General features: G+C 51.6%; 1 protein-coding gene across 5 annotated transcripts; it reads right to left on the bottom strand.

Moving 5' to 3' along the window:
• Window positions 1-1,867: 1,867 nt before the first annotated feature.
• On the bottom strand, window positions 1,868-9,218 carry TMEM72 (transmembrane protein 72). Of its 5 annotated transcripts, XM_087766326.1 has the most exons (5): window positions 8,766-9,218; window positions 4,660-4,726; window positions 4,060-4,131; window positions 3,194-3,333; window positions 1,868-3,003 (listed from the first exon to the last, which is right to left on the bottom strand). In XM_087766326.1, exons 1-5 carry the CDS (start codon window positions 8,833-8,835, stop codon window positions 2,543-2,545), a joined length of 810 nt encoding a protein of 269 aa, XP_087622452.1. In that variant the 5' UTR covers window positions 8,836-9,218; the 3' UTR covers window positions 1,868-2,542. The 5 variants fall into 5 exon arrangements, with proteins under 5 accessions (XP_087622452.1, XP_087622454.1, XP_087622457.1 ...); XM_087766328.1 differs by lacking the exon at window positions 8,766-9,218 and having other exon boundaries at window positions 4,060-4,123; XM_087766331.1 differs by lacking the exons at window positions 3,194-3,333; window positions 4,060-4,131 and having other exon boundaries at window positions 8,766-8,833.
• Window positions 9,219-18,907: the final 9,689 nt, after the last annotated feature.

Genomic DNA, 18,907 nt, shown 5'->3' with positions numbered 1-18,907 from the left:
TTTAATACCACAGAAAAGATGAGCAGCTTTTTTCCAGCCTTCATCTCCTGAGCCAGCTAGCTGTAGGGTTGGAGAAGAGCCAGGCCAACACAAGGGAGCAGGCAAGAAAAGCAGCCAGTTCCAGTGCTGTCTCCAGAAAGGCTGAACAACCAACCACCTCACCTGTAGGTGCCCCCAGTCTTGCTTATTGTAGGGAAACCTACAACAGGTTTTCAAAGATGAGCCTAAAAACTTGAAATACCTAATTCTGCAGACTCTAACTCATCTAACAATGAGTCTACCAAACTCATTTTATGCATTTCACAAAGAAATTTGCTCCACACACACTTCAGGGTGCCACAGGTGCTCTCACCACACTGCTTCTCCCGTTGCCAGCTGGCCCTGCTGTCCCACCGGTACAAAGCATGGGTCTGATTGAGTAAGGGCTGAGAGATGAAATTTGTTGCAGAGCAGCTCTCCCTACCTAGGCTGCCCTGGAGCTTTGCTCAGGGCTAGAGAGGAGGCTGCAGAAATGTGGTCTTTCGTCAGCAAATTGCTTGATCTATTGGGAGCAGTGCCTTTTCGCAAACCTTATCTCTCTGTGTAATTAGTTATGCATGTTCAAAGAACAGCCCTGGATGATGCAGAAAGTTGAGCTTGCTAATGAGAGCAGGTGTAACTGCAGAGCAAATGTGTGATCAAGTCAGGGAGCCAGCTCTGATTGCAGCCTTTTGGGGCAGAGTTGGAAAGGGTGGGTACCCTGTTAGCATGGCTGGGTTGGGATCTTTGTTGGTGCAGGTATGCTGTTTGGTCACCAACTTTAGAGAAAAAACAGCTTTGTTTTTATTTCTTAATGATGTGATGAATACACTAGCTTGAGGGTGGAGCTGTGGCTGGATCCTGGGCTTGCTGCTATCAGTTGTGCAGCATTAGGCTGTAAACGAGCACAATTTTCTGAAGACTTTTTTGCAGGTGCAAAACCTCCCTAAAGGCAGATGTTTACGTGACTCTTCCCCAGCATGCAATTACAGGGTGAAGGGTTAATTTGTGCAGCCAGAAGGAGGAGGTCTCTAATCCATATCGTGTTTAGAACAGATTAATACCAGCTATCATTTTAAATGTTGGTGATGCAACAAAAAGCTTTTTGGTCATGTCTGGTTGCAGGAATGACAAGTGTGTGCAACCATTCATAAGCTGCTCTTGTGAACAGTTTCCTTATCAAACACAGGCAGTCAAACATTGTGAGTCAATATCCTCCACCATCTTCCCCATCGATCTTCCAAATTAGGAGTCACTTAAAAAGAGTTTATTAAAAAGCAGCACTGGGTTCTTATCTGAATTGCCTTCTGATTTTTGAACACTAACACTTTACATTTTCACACTTCAAACTACACTGCTTTCCTAAATTAACATGGTGATTGTAACTCAGAGAGCTGAGATTTTAAAAAGAAGAAATAATGTATTTCCAAGAAAAACAGCCAGCCCCACTGGCTTCTACCTTATAAATAGTCTAAGTGGGTCTCTGGGATCTTTTCTCCTTACCACCGCCTCACCCCAATGCTTTGTGCCTGGGCTCAGAGCAGTTACAGCTCTTCCTCCCAGCAGTGGTGACAGTGTGGCCTCATGTCCTGCATCCAAGCAAACCCAGCCACATGAGCTCTTTCTCATGTGCAGCCAAAAGGGTTGCCTGATGCTGATGAGAGAGTCTCCATGATGGTATCTGCAGGCACAGATGGCATTTGCCATCTGGAAGCAGAAAGTCATAGTCTTCAGGTGGGAGAGAGCCAAGGGAGTGAGTTGAACTGGATTTAACAGTCCTCAAAGCGCAGAAAATATGGTAGGATTAAGCCAGAGGTGAAGGGTTCAGGGAAGAGCTGACATGGAGGGGTCTGGTGGGACAGCACTGTAACTTTATTATTGCCTTTGCCCTCTGGGGCCCATAATTAACACACATAGGGAGTTACACATGGTCTGCTGTGCCAATGTGGTGCTGAACCTTATAACCTGAGCTGCTACATCATCCCAAAGCTCTTCTAACTCAAGAGGGCTGTCTGGGCAGGGGACACCAGGAAGCCCCAGGGTCCTCCCTGCTCCTGTGTAGGTGCCCCCAAGGCCAGAGGTGATTTTCCTGCTGGGCTCAGAGCATGGGAGATGGCGGTCTCCCCTCCTCCTGCCTGCTGCTGCCTCATGGGAGGAACACACCATGGCTGTGATATTAGGCAGGAGCAGCTGCTGTGACATGTAATGCTGTAACAGACAGGTGACCCATGCATGAGGCCATGGGAGCAGAAACCTTACTGTCCTGGCACTACCCTGGCTGAACCACCACCTGTCCCCTGGGCATGGCGCTGCAGGGGCTAGGGACCACCACTGGCCCTGTCACAAGGTGTGGGGCCATGTAGTGCGGGCAGCCCCTTGAAAAGGGGGTAACACAGTTGTTCCCCCTGGAGGCAGGGAGGGCAAGGAGGGCCACCTCTTGGGGCCCCTCAGCTGCTAGAGCAGCAGGGAGGGACACCAGCACCAGGAGTAGCAGGTCTGCCCCGTCCTCGTTCCTGCTGAGGGCTCAGAAGAGGCCTGTGGAGCTGAGGGGAGCGAGGATGACAGGGGCATCAGGCGGGGTGAGGATGGGTGTTGTGTCCGACGTGGTCTCTTCAGTCTCGCTCTCCACGTCCTCCAAGCTCTCGCTGACAGAGGGGATGATCTGCACCACCTTCTCCTGGAAGTGCACTTGCTTGCGTGGGGCTGGTGGGGCTGCTGGTTGGGCAGGAGCTACTGGGGCCAGGCTCCTGTCCTTGCTGCCCTTCAGGATGCTCTTCATGTGGCCCAGCAGTGAGCGGTGCTGCTCCTTCTGGGCCCCGTGGAAGGTGTAGGTCTGCTCAGTGTCACCAGCGATGGTTGGGGCTGCCACAGTGGCTGAAGCATCCACGTACTGGCCTGCCTGGGGGTGTGTCTCTTTGTGCCCTGGGCTCTTCCTCCTCTTGCTCAGCAGGAAGTAGGCCAGGGCAGTGAGCACCAGCATGGACCCTGGGGAGAAGGACATGTTGGCTGAGGGCTGGGGCAAAGCGAAGATCTTGCCATGCAGTACTTGGTCTAGCTAGCTCAGCACTGTCTGCAACCAGCCCAGCACCCTGCACATCCCCACCCTCTCTGGCCCCCAACAGACCATGCTCCTCTTTCATCTGCACTACTCCCCACCCCAGCATGGGCTCCTCACCAGGGATGGTGACGTGCCAGACAAGGACAGGATGCAGGAAGCAAGCCACTGAGAGCAGCATGTACCCCAGGAATTTCTGGAAGCTCCCCGGGCGTCTAGCTCGCTTCCAGCAGGCCTGTGCCAGGGAGTCAGGCTCATATCTGGGAAAACAAACAGACGTCCTTATGGGATAGGGCACCAAGCACATGGCAAGAAGATCTGGACCTAACTGTCACCCATCTAGATGTGCAGATCCTTATTCTGGTTTTCCAGGAAACCGGTGTGTTGGTCAGGGAAGGTAAGCAAAGCCTGAGCCTCTCCCATGGGGAGAAGAGGCCAGGGGCTACATCTGCCAGAGGTCAGCATCTCAGGCCATCTTTCCTTGATGTGTTTGCCCACTTGGCCACAAGTCAATTAGCTGGAGTAAGGTGTTGCCTGTAAACTATGAGAGCTTATGAGTTTATGCTAAAAGCCAGCAGAAGTGCTTGGCCTCTGAGAAGTACATAAGGATTTTCCACATTTTAACTTAAACTTCTGCGCTGTCTCTGGAAGGGAGCTGCAGCTCACCCTGGGGTTCTGGCTCCTCCCTTAACCCCAGTCCCTTGGAGGGCTTCATACTGTGTGTTAAGCACATGTTGCAAATCAGGGTTTGTCATGTTGATGCTCAGCAAATTATGGCACGACCTTGGGTTAAAACACAGGTTTAATTGGGTGTGGACATGGCCCCATTTACCTCCCCCCTGCCCGAGTCCACTTGCCATGGCAGTAGGGGCATGACCTTTGGTCTGGCACTTGCAGCTCAGCTAGGTCTGGTGTTGCCTGTAAAGGGCAAGTTGCCTTAGAGAGGTCCCACCAAGGCTGGAGAAGACTGGACAGGGTCTACTCACATGAAGCACATCTCCAGGAACAAACTGATAAAGAAGACGCCTTCACAGACAGTAACTGCAACCCCTGAAAAACTGAAAGGTGGAGCTGTCAGGGGGGCAGGGCTGGGCTTAAGAATACTCTGCAGGTGGCAGAAGGGGCATAGAGGACCAGGATTTACTATCCCGCTCACACCAGAGTCTGCCTGCTGGGGTCTGAACAACCTCTGCTTGGCTGGTTTGTGGAGGAGAGCTTGAAGCCCTTCTGTCCCCAGGCGGTCATCCCGCTCACACCAGAGTCTGCCTGCTGGGGTCTGAACAACCTCTGCTTGGCTGGTTTGTGGAGGAGAGCTTGAAGCCCTTCTGTCCCCAGGCGGTCAGCTTGCAGCCAGTGTCACCTCTGGCCTGCCTGAGTCTGCAGTGGCATGGATGATGCAGTAACATCACTTTCTCTAACAGAAATAGCTTACTTATCTGAAACCTAGAGATGAAGATCTGAATTCCCCAAAGCCTTTGACACTGCTTTCTGCTGCTGTTGCAGTCTAGCTTGCAGGTGCTACATATGGTGGAGGGGTCGAACATGTCACCCCCACCAAATCTGACTTCAAGGGCAAAAATACTCACAGCAGATAGAAGGCCAGGCTTTTGAACTGTCCTCGCTGCAGAGTTTCTACGCCCACACCGATCAGCACTAGAAAGAAAAGGCAGGAAAGATGCTGACTGCAGGGTTGGTTTCCGACTCTCCAGCGCCCCATCAGCTCCCGGGATCAATGCCCTGATTTCCCCAGGGGCTGGCAAGGCTGCTCCTCCTGTGCTGTGCAGCACGTTCATGCTGACACACCAACCCGGGGGGGCAGAGCTGAATGCTGGCTTTGACATACAGTCCAGAAACCCATCCCAGCTGCATCCCTGTCATGGCAGCCTTGCCACTGTGTGCGCTGGGGAGAGGTGCGCTGGGGATACCAGCTGGCCTTGGACAGCTGGAGAAGGTGAGCAGCGCTGTCCTGTGTCTCTCCCACCCGCCACACCGCTCCATCAGGGCTGGCACAGGGACTTAGAATCATAGAATCATAGAATCATTAAGGTTGGGAAAGACCTCTGAGATCATCGAATCCAACCGTTAACCTAACTGCCAGGTCCACCTCTAAACCACGTCCCTGACTTCCACAGCTACATCCACGTCTACCCCCTCCTGGCCCAGGGACCTCTCTGCCCAGGTCCCCCCAGTGCCCACCAGCCTCTCCCGTGCCCTCCCTGCTTGCCCAGGCCTGCTGCACCCAACACTGGCTGCAGGGCAGCAGCAGGACAGGGGAACTGTGCCAGCTGCCTTCACAAAGGGCCGTAGCCATAGCACTGAGATCCTTTGCTAGACAAACAGAAAAACATATAATGGGAGCAGGCAGATTAAAAACAGGGAATGAACGTCCCCTCGGTGCCCCAGCCAGCACAGCACACTGGGGAGTCAGTTTAAGGGGGATTAAGAGTATTAGCGAGGCTAAAATCTTCTCTGGACTGGCCGTTGGGGGCCAATAGATTCAGGGGATGGAAAATTTCCTTCAGTTCCCCACAAGACTATTTCCAAAATGGAGCAGAAACAAAGTGCCTCGTACCAGCTGCAGAAAGTTGGCTGGTCCACCACCGGCCAGTCACGGTGCACAAGTGGCAGCAGCATGGGGCTGAGTGGAGCCCGTGTCTCATGGCCAGGGCATTGGTCTAGGCAGTCACCACACTCCTGTCAATGCTTGAGTTCTCCACATCTCACTGAGTAGTCCCTGCCCATCCACTGGTGCTTAGGAAGTTCACCACTGGTCCTGCTTAATGCACCCTGGCCAAGGCTTGAGGTGCTGGTAGGCTTCATTTATCTGAGCTGTGGTTTGCCCCAGCTGGAGAAGGGCACCAGGCTCCCAAACAGGGATGCAGACCAGTGCCCATCAAGCCCACGAGCCGGGTCAATGCCGAGGGTCTGTGCCTGAGCACACAGCTCTACCGTCCAGGCTGAACAAAACCCCTCTGTGGTCTCCCTGTGCCACCTGCAGCTGCTAGCCCCCAGGGGAACGCATGGGGCCCATGCACCACCCTCCCCTGTAGAGGCTGCCTCTCCAGCCCCAAGCAGAGGCATGGGGTAATCAGTCTCATCAGAGGGCAGCGAAGCTGTGTACGCTGTGTAAACCTACACGCAAAGTATTATTCTTTGCTATCTCGTGACTGAGAAGCCTTCTTGATAATCTTCCCTACAAATGTGGAATTAATTCATTCATCCAGTCATTCCCTGCGGATGAATGCAGAATTCAACAGCTTGGCTGTTACGCTTGAGTCTCTGCTCTGGATGGGCAGGTTTCCTGATTTTGCACAGCTTCTGCTTTATCCACAGAGCTGTTTGGATCAAGAATCTGTAAGAAGCAAAAGGCTGTTTCTGAGGTGTTTGTTTGGACTAGTTGCTGCCTTGATTTGGATCTTACCCAAACCATGTGGCTAAAGGCACATGATTAGGAATTAAATGGTTGAAAGCATGAGAATTAAGAAATAAGTAAGGACTCTCTACCTAGATGCAGAAATCACAAGGCCTAAAATCTCTTAACTACAGAGATGCCCCTAACACTGCAGTGAATTGCGGGGCTGTTTGATCACTCTTCACCAACTCGCCGTGAGGCCCTGCCGATGGCAGGGCTCTCTGATTTCTCACAGACAGAAACCCTGCAGCCCCACCGTTGCAGACAGCCATTACACTCCAAGATCCTGGGGGAAGGGGAGGTTTATATTATGTGGGTAACCTTCTGTGTTTGCAAGCAGCTTATGGAGCTGGCCAGGCCTTCTCAGAATCAATTAGTGAGGCTGATGCACTCTCCCTTTCACATTTTTTTTTTCAAACCAAACCCATGGGATTCTCTTCTGCATGGTTTCCATTTCATGCAAAAACCTCATACACCTCATCAGGCACTAAACACTGCATAAGCTGTTTTCTTACTCCACTGAGACACACAGAGGAATAAAACACAGGCACCTCCCATTCTTCACTGGCCTTTTGGGAAAGTCAGGTGATGCTGGGAATGCATCAGAGCTATGGAAAAGCACAGAGAATGGTAGTGCAGCTGTCCACGCTCTGTGATGCTCAGCAGAGAGATGACTGCACCGCTCATTTCAAGAACTACAGGAAGAGGTGCAGATGATGCAAAATGATGCAAATAAAACAAGCAGGAGAGAGATATTATATTCCACTAAGACACTTCCAAATTGTGAGCTACTTCCAATTTTGCTGTTCTAGCTTTATCTTTCCCATGGCAACAAGCTCATGTTTTCTCCCAGGAAGGTCTCCATGAGTTTTCCTGGAGCTTTAAGAGAGAATATGACCATCATGGGGCTCGTGGGCCCAAGGGGGATGGGGATGCAGAAAGGAATAGATTTGCATTTGCTGGTTAAAGCTGTGTCCCAGTTCCTATCTGTTGCAGTCTCATCATGATGTGCACTTATCTACTGGGAGTTTGTAGAGTTTGTATGAACTCAAAGACTCAAATCTCTGCCTGTTATCAGTCCTTTAAAGCACATTCCAGAGCACAGCCTCCAGTATCCCAGCTGGGCTTTAGGTGTCCTTGAGGACCTGTGCTCTCTTCAGCTGACCTATGTGCTTTCTACTTTGCCCCTGACTTGAGCAAAGTGTCTCAGGGCTGTTTGCAGCTGATAAAGGAAATGCAAAGGTAGGACGGCCTGCTGTGACCTACTCTGCCATGTCTGAAATCTGAAATTCCTGGGAGTCTGACACAAGAACCACAGGCACCACCTCAAGTCACCTCTGACCAGGAACCTCTGGTTCACACCTCCAGCCTTTAGCCAAATCAGGCACTTTGATCTCTGCTTTACTGATGGGGAAACTGAGGCAGAGATGCTGCCTGTCCTGTCCCCTAACAGCAAGTTAGCAGCAGTGCCAGAGTGAACCCCTGAGCCCTCCGTGTTACCTGTTTCCCCATGTCCTGTCCAGAGATGCCCCATGTGAGAGGGTTATTCACCACAGCTCAGTCATTCTGGGTGAGATACTGTGCCTGAGATAGCCCGCTCAAAACACCCGCATTTCATGAGAAACGAAACGCTCGGCTGTGCCACCAGACCCAGAGGACACTGGTCCCAAGCAGCCCCTGGCAGCAGGTGAGAGGATACAACTAGCCAGGTGGGTGAATTTATGATGTTTGTACTGCAGCTATAACCTGAACTGCTTCCTGAGCCTGCTCCCTGATGGGTTGCTAGAGAGGCAGAGCAGCGCTTTGGGAGTAAGTGTGCTGGACCTCTCCATCCTGCCTGGCACAGGACATCTCGCTGTGCACAGCACAAGGAGCTCCTCCTTCATTTTCACATCCCATAGAGCAGCCTGGCAGTTTTGCACAGCCATGAGTATTTTGCTTTTCAGCGTCATTCACATCTCGCCTGTGCCCATGTCTGTTTTACAAGAATATAATTTAGTTTTCTTTTCCATTTGTGTTTTAGCTTGTCTTTTGCCATACTGAGTGCTGGCTCTTCCTTTCTGATGTCTCACTGTGCCTCCCACAGCATTTGGAAAGAGCCTGGCCAGGCACCCAGTACTCTCCTTCCCTGGGTCCCAAAGCAAAAGCGAGCAAGTTTCCTTGTCCCCCTTGTAGGATGGGGCAGTGCCTGCACCTGGCCAAAGGCAGGGAGACAGCTCAGGGGTCCCAACACCCACTCAGTGCCTTTTAGTGCCAAAGAAAAAGAGAGCTCCCTCTTACCTGCTGCGGTGGAGATGCCCAGCAATCGGCAGGTGTACTCCAGGGCACTCCAAAACGCCTTGTGCCGCATGGCAAACAGACGAAGATTGCGGTGCCGACCAGGCAGAAGCTCCTCTTCAGAGGTCTCGCCTCACGTGTAGCCCAGCAGCTCCCAGACACAGGCAGAGCCTCCTGTGCTCAGGACCAAGTGACCTTGCTGAAGGAAAGGGCAGTGAGTGCAGGACTGGCCACCTCCAGTGGGGCCTCCCAGGGGAGGGTGGTCGGAGATCGAGCTGCCACCACAGGGAACCGGTCAGCACTGCTTCCCACTGCTCCCACGGGGGCTGCGGACACTTGGCCTTTTCCTGCTTGCTTGCCGCTTGCTCTCGTTGCTGGCCGGCAGTGATTAATGATTGGTAAGAAGGGGGTGCGGCTTTGGGAGCATTTGCACCCGGGGTGCACTTTGCACCCGGGGTGCACAGCCTTTCCTGCTCCTGAGGAGGAGGCTCTGGAAGCCCAAGCTGATTAAATGCATGTGAAGTCATTAGTGCTGTGCAGCTCCCGGCAGGTTAACCATTTGTGAGGATGGCAATGTTTGCTCTTGGTGCGAGAGTGGCACGTTTCTGACAAGTCATGAGGCTCCCAGGGCACCGCAGCCCTGCTGCCTTCTGCAGCTGAGCCCCCTGCCATGGCTGCTGCTCACCAGGCAGGTTTTGCCAGGCTCTGACTAGTACGGCTCGGGCAGTGTCTGGGCTGATGTGCAACCACAGGAACAAGGAGATCAGATCTATTCCCAAGGGTCCTACAGATCCAGGCCAACCATAGCGGGGGAGATGTGTATTTGTCTTCTTGGGAACCTCAGTGAAATGTATTTCTGTGTTGTAGTCACCAGAGCCATTTGAATGGCACTAGGGTCACACAAGTGTCCTCACACGTGGAGCAGGGGGCATAGGTACTCTGACCTCTTTGTATCGGATTTGGGAGACAGCTTGGGGGTCCTTGGCTTGTCTCTGCAGGACACACCGCCTCTGGAGAGGGGCAGCCCTAGGCACATCTGAAGGCCAAGATGGGACCACACTGGCCTGCTCTGGACCCCAGCCCCACATTCCTCTGTGCCTGAACATGGTGCATCCCACTTGCAGTCACTGATGCGATCCCCACCTGTGGCTGTCCGAGGAAGAGGTGGTGTCGGCAGCAGCATCTGGTCATTGCAGTCCCAGTAGGAGGGGCATGTGAGCAACAGCACAGTCCCGGCGGGCAGTGTGGGTGTCTGGTGCCTGCGGGGCCATGGGTTGACAGGTCGGTGAGCTCACCTTGTGCTGCGGCTGGTGTCGGGCGAGTCACTGCAGCCCCTGCCCCTCGCTGCGCTTGCTGTGAAGCCAGCAGCGGTGAGGACGAGGGGATGGGTGAATCACACTCAGCTCATGCACAGGCAGCCCTGCGGGGAGCCGGCAACCAGCTGAACCTGTCTCCCATGATCCCTTCTCACATGCTTGAGACCACAAAGCTGAACCTGGCCAGTATATGTTGTACTGACGTGTCCTGAGGGTAGAGGCAACTTGATCCAAGGGCACAGCGACAGCTTTTCTTCCACAGGATCTTGGTCTGTATTTTAGACTGGGATTTTCCCAGGACAGCCAAAAGCCTGAGCTCATGAAATGGGTCCCTAATTCCTGTAAATAACTACAGATAGTGTTTTTCTGAACACTTACAAGGTGGTGGGTGGCATGGATTTTGCAGCAGGCAATGCTGACAAGGTCTGGGAGTAGAACACATTTTCCATGTGAAAAATGGAAAAGGCCACTGGCGAAGGGCTTCCAGAGCATCCCAAGGGGCAGTGCACACCCAAAATGTGTCTTTGCCTTGCAGAACTGGCACTGCCTTTGGGTGTTCCTGTTTCCTCTCATCCTCCTGCACCACAGTGGGTGTTTGAAGGAACTACGGGTTTTCCACAACTGATGACTCAGCGATGTGTCAAAACTTCCTTTTCAAGAGAGACACAAAGAGGGAAACAGAGGCACGCCAGCAGGGAAGGTCACAAGAAGGTTGGGGAAGAGCCCAGCCGGGACACCCCCCTGCCCTGCCCGCTGCATCTGGGCACCACCTGGGTGATCCCCGTGCCCTCTCATGGCTCATTGCTGCAGGCTCCAGGAGCACCCTCTGCTTCCAGAAATAACCAAACTGGCTATGAGAGCCCTGAGATTGTGCAAACAGTCTGGATGCTTTTTTTCCTTGCTGTCTTGTTTTTTTTAACATTGATGTATTGAATTTCAGGTGTTTCTTTACAAACATGAAAGCTAGAAAACTACTTAAAAAGCAAATAGATGAAAGGAAAACATAAGAGTCTTTCAGAATCACTTAGAGCCACAAGCTTAGGCTTGAAGAAAAGCAGCAAACACTACAGAGCAATCCTGAGCACTGTCAGCACCCACCCTTCAGCAGCACCCAGCACCTCTCAATGCAGCAAACCGCTGCCTCCTCCTGTGGCGGGGGTCCTCATTGCCAACATGGGCAGTGCAGCATGCTGGGCTGTGACTCTGGAGCTCTTATTAAACTGCACTGAGCTCTCACCCAGAAACTAAATGACTTTGTCTAAGTGCCCTTGACAGTAATGTTTCCTTTCTGGAGAGCAACAAGCCCCAGGGTTTAAAATAAATGCAAATTTATGGGTGGCAGTGGTGGTGATGGAGGACCAGAATCTATTTGGGAAAGGCAGATTAATACGTTAACAATTTAAACCTCCTGTCTCCCTCCCATGTTCCCTTAGATATTGCCTAACCTCCATCCTCAGAGTGGGCCTACATCAGCCTTGCTGAGAGTCCTTGTCCCCTGCCCAGGGAGACCCTTAGCCTGGGGTAACTTAAAGCCTTCTCCACTCGCTGTTCATCAGTGCACTAGTGCTTCTCTCGCTCCAGTGCCCAGGAGAGGAGCATGGAGTGAGCAGGACAGGTATCCTCAGACTTGCCTCGTACCAACCCTCCTTTAGCAGCTCTTTCCTTCCACTTAGGAATTTTTTGGGTAGTGCTCCTACAAAGCAACTTCATATGAACCTGATTTTTCTTGGTAGAGGGGTCCCTTCTAATTTTGCCTCTGTTCAAGCGGGGAGATGATACCCTCAATGAAACTGAGCCATTTGAGTGTGTTTTGGTGAAGTTTTTAGGAATGACTTTATGCAGTCGGAAGAGGACTGAGAACTTATGACCTTAGAGGGGTTCAATAGCCTGTAACCAACACTGCAAAACCTATGCACCAGCACAGCCTTTTCTGAGACACAGAATAACAGTGGTCCTCACTGCACATTGAGCCACTTCTCTTGCACAAAGACTTGCCATTTGCACTTTGGCTGCCAGCCAGGATTCACATTTACAGGCTGCTTCCAGTGATATATGAGTTGATCTGAGAGGATTTTATTTCAGTGTTAGGGTTTCATGGTGATGTTAGTCCTCATCTTCATCTCTCCCTCCTTAAACTTTACTCAAGTCATTTTGCTGTCACACGGCCACCATGGCCATTATTCTGTGACCACGGCCACAGTGCAGTGTCTGTGTTGAGCCTTGTGCCTTGCCTCTGTGAAATGGTGATGCTGCAAGAGCACTGTGGTGAGCGGAGATTCCCATCACGGGGCATAGTGCACCACAAGCTGTGCTCCGGCAGAAACCTATGGGAACATGCTTGACTTACTCAGCTATTCTCATTCCCTGGCCCTTCCTGTAAAAACAGTTCCCAAACTGCCTTGCACAGTGCTCTAGAAATCTGTTTCTGCTATTTTCCCCCGTCATTTCTCTAGGCCCTTAGCTATAACCACCACATCAAGCAGCCTTGCTTGGCAGCCTTGGTCTCCTTTCTGAGCAGTAGCAGCAGAGGTAGGATCTCCTACCAATGTGTCCATCTGAGACAGACTGACACCAACACTCTCCCTTGGCTACCGAAGGACAGGCAGCCAGCAGGCAGCTGCCCAGAGGCTTTGCAGTGGTGCCATGTGCTGTCTCCCTGTGCCTTCCTTCCACCAGGTCACCTGCCATGTAGAAGAAAGGGATTATCACGACAGCTGGCTGATGGTAGATGGACCCAGTTGACTGGAAACACCAATGAATTGCAGCTGTGGGTTCACTGGGTACAAACATCTCCTTGCAGTCAGCGGCAGTTTCGCTTTGCCTTGTATCACCAGTGGTCCACAGCTTTCCAAACCAGTCTGAATGAACCGAGAGCATTCTGAGGTGAGCTTGTCAGACCTCCCTCCTCTGCCGGGGCAGGGAAAAAACATGGCACTAGGGTGCCTGAAGCCACATAAACAGCAGAGATGGAGAGAAAATCTCAAGTGTGCCCACTCTTATTTTGATGTAACCACTAAATCATGCCCTCTGGAGTCTTCAGACCTGGGGCAGTGCTGCAAGCCATGCTGAGGATGCCCGGCAGGGGACAGCAGGATCCCACTGCTGCACCGCGAGCCCATCCGCTCCCTGAAAAAGGCAGGCTGTAGCCAGCCCTCTCAAGGTGGTGATGAAAGGGCACCATAAAGTTTTACTGTCTGAACAAGAAGAGCATGACAGACACCACTTGGATCTGAAGGGGGCTGGGGAGAGCCCAGAGCCGCAGCAAACATGAATCAATAACTGGCCTGTTTTGCTTTGTGCTCTGCAATCAAAGGTTGTCCGACATGCTGCCAAACACTCACCCACTCCTCATGGAATTTCCCACCCCGCCAGGGATGGGGTCAAGGCTCAGCAGTATACTGCTCCGATTGTCCCCCATTAGGACAGCCAGCCCCAGAGGCCTTTGGCGGCACAACCCCAGTGCCTCAGGCTAAGCCAGCAGAGAGGGTGAGCTGGAGGGACTGGTGAAGAGCCTTTGTGCTCACAGCCTCTCCTGGGGACCTTCTCACTGCTGGCATGGAAGGGGAGGCACTACATTTCATGCGGGGCCAGGTCTGGCATTTGCACAGGCTGTGCCTTGTGCCTGGCAGTGGCTGGGGGTGAGCTCTCATCCAGGCGTCTGGCGTTAATAAAGCTCATCACACTGTGGTGCAGGATGGCATGGGGATGCCACTGGGGGAAGGGGACAGAGGTTGGTGCCTCTGTGACAAAGGCAATCTTAAATAGAAGCTGGATGTGGGAACACATCTGATGTACTTGTGGGGATCTCACAGACCTATATCACCCTCCGGTGGATGAGGGCCAAGGGTCCAAGTAGACCGTGCCTCTGACTTGCTGGTGACTCTTGCTTTCCCTGTGAAACCTGCAAGCCTCCTCCCCCTGACCCCAGGCTAACTCCCCTCGCGTAGAAGGGGACCTCCCAGCACATCAGCATAAACTTCTCTTCTATTTGGTCACCTGTTTGACACCAACCTTAGAAGCTTTCCAAAAAGTGGACTAACACTGTGGCAGCGTGCTGGGGACTCCTGGCTGGCCATCCCCCAGGGCTCTAACCTGCTCAGGGCAGATGGGATCAGTCTTCATCCCAGTGCCACCCCGCTCAGACTGGGTGGGCTGGGCACTGTTCACTGAGTTTGCAGTATTTTACATAATGCTCGGCAAAGAGGTGTGTGATCAGGACGTACAGGTATGTGTGCATGTGTATGTATGTATGCACTGAAAACTCATGTGTGTGTCTTAAACCAAGCTGTAATAACAAGAACTATCAAAAGCAGGTTTATTTACTATGCATCTGATCTCCAGTTCAATAGCAAGGCTCCCAGAGGTTGGTGACCAGCTCCCAGAACCATGTGATTATGTGAGACTCTCCATGAAAACACATTTCTAGCTCATGAAACTGAAGAGAAAAGCTGCAAAAAGAGGCTCAAAACCCAGAGAAAAGAAAATTGCCAAGTAAAAAAAAAATCTTTGTTTGTTATTATTAGTAGTATTACTTCCAATTGCATGGTTTAAATTTATGATCTTTGGGGAATGACAGTAAAGCTAAACCAGGAATACTGCAGTGGAACAAGGGAGAGGAGACATCATTAGAGCTGAGACTAAGTTCAAAGCACTAAGTTCAAGGCTAGGCCCCAAGGAAATGAATGCCTCCAATCTCACTGCTTCTCAGCTGCCTGTGAAGTTTCTTTGCTGACAGCAGAGTGTGAGTGGTTAGGAGGGCTAAGACAGGAGTGGGGCTGGGAGCTGCAAAGCACTGTGAAGGCGGCAAAGCCCTGACAGGGACAGGGGTGCTCCCCCAAACTAACGAGGATGATGCCAGCCAGCAAGATGCACGAGTTGCCTGTCCAGGGAGCTGCCAGCGACCTGGCTGCTCCTGCCACCAGGGATATGGCCAGTGCCCCAAGCAGTGGGCTGCTCCGTGTCTCAAGCATGAGCCCTCTCCTGTGGGACTGCCTCCGCTGTGCTGAGGGGCAACACAGAAAAGGAGCTGGTCTCCACCATCTGCTTGGTCCTTGTCTCCACTGAGAGGGAGTGGGGTGAAGGGGAAGCCTCAGCATGATGGATTTGCTGTGGCATGCCTGGGGCAGAGGGAGCAGAGCTCAGTGCTGGTCTTGGTGGTGAGGACTCAAGGGCCTCATCCCTTTTCTTTGGGAATCTCTGGTCTTCAGGATCCTGATCTTGGCTCTCAGGTGATCTCGACTTGGCATGTAAAGAGGGAAAGGAGACATGAAGGATGCTGCGTGTGTGATCTTGAAGCACAGCCACACCCTGTGCACGTCCCTGCATGTCCTCTGTACACCTGTTGCCCCTTGATTTCTGTCCTTTCTTGCAGAGTGTGGGCTTGGTCAGACTCCCCTACTGTGAGCTGCTCCCATATGATGGCTGTGGAGACTCCAGACATGTTCAAAGATGAGCTGACATGTCACATACACCATGTTGCCCACACATGCAGACACCCCCCATCAGTGACTCTGGATGGACTGCCACACCAAAAATAGATCCCTCTCCTTTTTCCGCAGAGTCTGCATGTCTGGGCTGAAGTCTAAAACACTGCCAGAGTATATTGAGTTTAACATGAAAAAGCCCTCCTAGCAGGTGGGTACTGTTTAAGAGGCAGCTAGAAGTGATTGGTAAAGCAAACACAGGCAGGCAGACCAGATGGAAAAGTCTATGCTTAGGATCACTTACTGCGATATAGATGTAGCTTGTGATCTGGATGTGAAGGCCATGGATTTCAGCCCCATGGGAGGATGCGATTCATGTGAGCACACGTCCACTTTTCCCACTGGCACTGAGAAATTCCTCACCCCACACAAAGTCCCATGGGACTGGAGTGATCAAACAGGGAGGTGAACAAAGGGCTTGAAAGACCCATCTCCACCTTTAATAGTAACATTTTGTTTCTAATAGTGGGCTGTAGTAAAAGAAGTCCAGCCCCACACCACAGGTCAAAAGAAAGCACAGAGCCCAGTGGGTACCAAAGATACACAGGGGCAGTGCAGAGGCAGAAAAATTACCCATGAGATACTCCAGAGCAGCCTCAGCCTATTCATATGTAGCTGAAAAAGGGATGAAATCAATCTTTGAATCAGCAGTTCAGCTGCTGTTGGGACCCTGAATAAAGATTGTAGCCTGCTCCCAAGGCCAGCCAATTCCTTCCTCAGTAGCTGCCAGTGGATATGAGCTCTGGGCTGTCACACTAGGAGGTGTTTGAACTGCTGGCCAAGCTGTCTAAGGCTCTGTCTCTCCTCTTCCAACTTCTCAATCCCTTCAGCACCCCCCAATGAAAACATTGCTAATATGAGCTGTCACCCTGGGAGACACCAACTCGTAGCAGCAGTGCAGGAGCCACGTGCAGGGGCGAGAGGGCGTTCACAAGGGGTTGCTTTCCCTGGAGAAGCGTGACATGTTATAGTGTACTGTATATGCAGGCTAACTCTTGTCATTGAGACCTGACAACATGGCTAACAGGAGTGCCATGTCAGCATAAAGTAAACGCTCTTAGTTTTTCTATTGCACTGACTCATTTTCATTTTGAATGGGGAAACTGAGGCAGAGTGATGCCTTGATCCAGACAGTATCACACAGCATGTCAGCAGCACAGCTCACTTGAGGATGATGAATCTTGCCTGCCCATCAATGAGTCTGCACATCCCTTGTGAAATCCGATGATAGCTCTCAATCAAAAAAGTTACTCAGCTAAAGTGTAACATGATTCATCCACAGGACTCAGAATAAATGCTAAAGGTTGTGCTGTGATGATGAAGAGTGAGACCCACCTCTGTGTGGAGTGGGTCTGTAACAAGACTGATATGTCACCTTAACACCACAGAATAAGGCTGATGTTTTACTTATTCCTGTACAGAGAGGAGTTGCCACCACAGGAGGAAATGCAGTAGTGTAAAAGCAGCTCACAGAGATCAAATATTCATGAGCTCTTGGTCTGGAGTATATTTCATAAGGATGGGTGGAGGAGGAGTATTTTATCAGCTAGCAGGAGGAGGGAGTGCTAGTAACTCTAAGTATAAACAAGCTCTGTGCATCAGGTTCAGCCCACAGCCATTTATCCATCCATCAAAACCATTTGACTTTTTGCCCTCTTTTCTGGCAAAAAGGACTGGTAACTTCTTCCTGCGTGGGAGCAAACAAGGTGTGCACAGCAGTGATTGATTCACCTGGTGACTGAGACATACATCAAAAAGCTTGCTTGCTGCATTTCAAGGCCCAGTGAGCAATTTATAGAAGGGTTTATGCGGATAAATAATCAGAGAGATTTATGTGAAGCAACACAAAACACATGTTTTTGGCTGCAAAGATGTAGAAATGCTCAAGTACTTGCAAGATGTGTAGGAGAGGTTATTTATGAAAATGTTCCTGTTCAGTGGGATTTACTCTGGGGCTTCATTTTACCCAGCGTTCCCTCCAAAAGACCAAAAGCAAACAAGCACAGCAGGATCCATCACCTCTTTTATCGTGTTGTCTAAAAAGGTTTCAAATGTATAGGTTTAAAATCACGACGTTTGGCACATCACCCCTAGCTGGGGCTGGGAATAGGAAGAGGCTGAGAGCAAGGAGAAGCAGCAGCAAAGGAGAGAGACCTCCTGGAGACAGGGGTCAGATGAGGTTAGATGAGTCTCTGGAGGAACTCCATATGCCAGCTCTCTGTCCCCCAGCCTAGGCACTGGGCACTGGATCAGAAAAGAGGAAGCTTCCTCTGCAAACCCTGTGACCCTGCCATGGCTGGTGTGATTTGGAAGGAGAGGAGCAGGCTGTCCTGCCCTCAGCTGGAAAGCTGGGGTGTAAACTTGATTTTGTCCACCACATCAGATCTTCAGGTGTGAGTCTGAGGGCCTGGGCAGAAGTTTCTGGCCATGTATTATATTTGTCTGGCTTGGGCATCCCCTGCGATTCTGGGTGCCACTGGCTGTGTTATACCTCACTTTGCACAGAGGTCCAGTCCCTGAACCTGGTCTGGGCTGTTCTGTGCCTGCTGAAAAGTAGGAGCAGGCTCAGTGCTGTGTTAGTGTGACAGTGAGCCAGAGCTCAGGTGTGCTCTCACTGCTGTCCCACCCTGCGAGCTCACCCTCTTAGGTGGCCACCTGCCCTGGACCACCTTCCTCCTGCCCCTTTGCACCTGCGGGGAGGCACAGAGCCTCAGCATCAGTATCAGAGCCAGCAGCCTGATGAAGACCCCTTCAGTCAGAAGAGACTCGCCACAGGGCAGGTAGCAAAGTCACCCTCTAACCTAGCAGAGGGTGTGCACCAGTGAGAGCCTGCAGTTCAAGCAGCCAGTCCCACCACACTACATGCAGCCCCCAGCACATCTGTTCACTTGACAGACGGTCAGATCCCCCACCACCATGGGACATTGCACAGGAGACGGCGAGGCAGCTGTCTGGCAGTCTTCTCCTGAGCTGCCTCCCTGACCTATTTTTCCAGTCTGAGCTTCTTCTCTTTCAGGAAGGAACAAGGGAGTTGCTCAAACAAATTACTCCCAAAATGCCTAGAGCTACCCCCATACGGCATGCACCCTGGTCAACCAGTGACAGTAAGACTGGAGAAATCCTTCCCCTTCTGCTTGCATACCACTCATCCATAACGATTCCTCCCTACCCGTCCTCCTGTCCCCTGACCCTCTTTCCTCCAGGTCTCCATCTCCTGGTGCTAGAGGCAGATCTTAGCACTGCTGGTAACTGGTGTTTCCCACCTCAGGTAGAGAAAATGATCAACGGTTTTAAGCAAAGTTGCGACTGCTCCTATATTTTAGGCTCCCTTTCTCTGTGCAGAAGT

The sequence above is a fragment of the Nipponia nippon genome, unplaced genomic scaffold (genome assembly GCF_047370975.1).
Source record: "Nipponia nippon isolate SJK-2023a ecotype South Korea unplaced genomic scaffold, ASM4737097v1 scaffold_3, whole genome shotgun sequence".
In the NCBI taxonomy this organism is placed as follows: domain Eukaryota; kingdom Metazoa; phylum Chordata; class Aves; order Pelecaniformes; family Threskiornithidae; genus Nipponia; species Nipponia nippon.
Note: the sequence above shows the minus strand (reverse complement) of the source record. Positions and strands in the feature narration are given on the sequence as shown.

Bases quoted from the DNA above. Each gene is read 5' to 3' on its own strand.
- TMEM72 (XM_087766326.1), bottom strand. From the start codon at position 8,835: ATGCGGCACAAGGCGTTTTGGAGTGCCCTGGAGTACACCTGCCGATTG. The intron at 4,132-4,659 runs GTGAGTATTTTT...TCCACCTTTCAG, and splicing joins AGCCTGGCCTTCTATCTGCT to TTTTTCAGGGGTTGCAGTTA. The intron at 3,004-3,193 runs GTGAGGAGCCCA...CCTTCTCCCCAG, and splicing joins CTGGCACGTCACCATCCCTG to GGTCCATGCTGGTGCTCACT.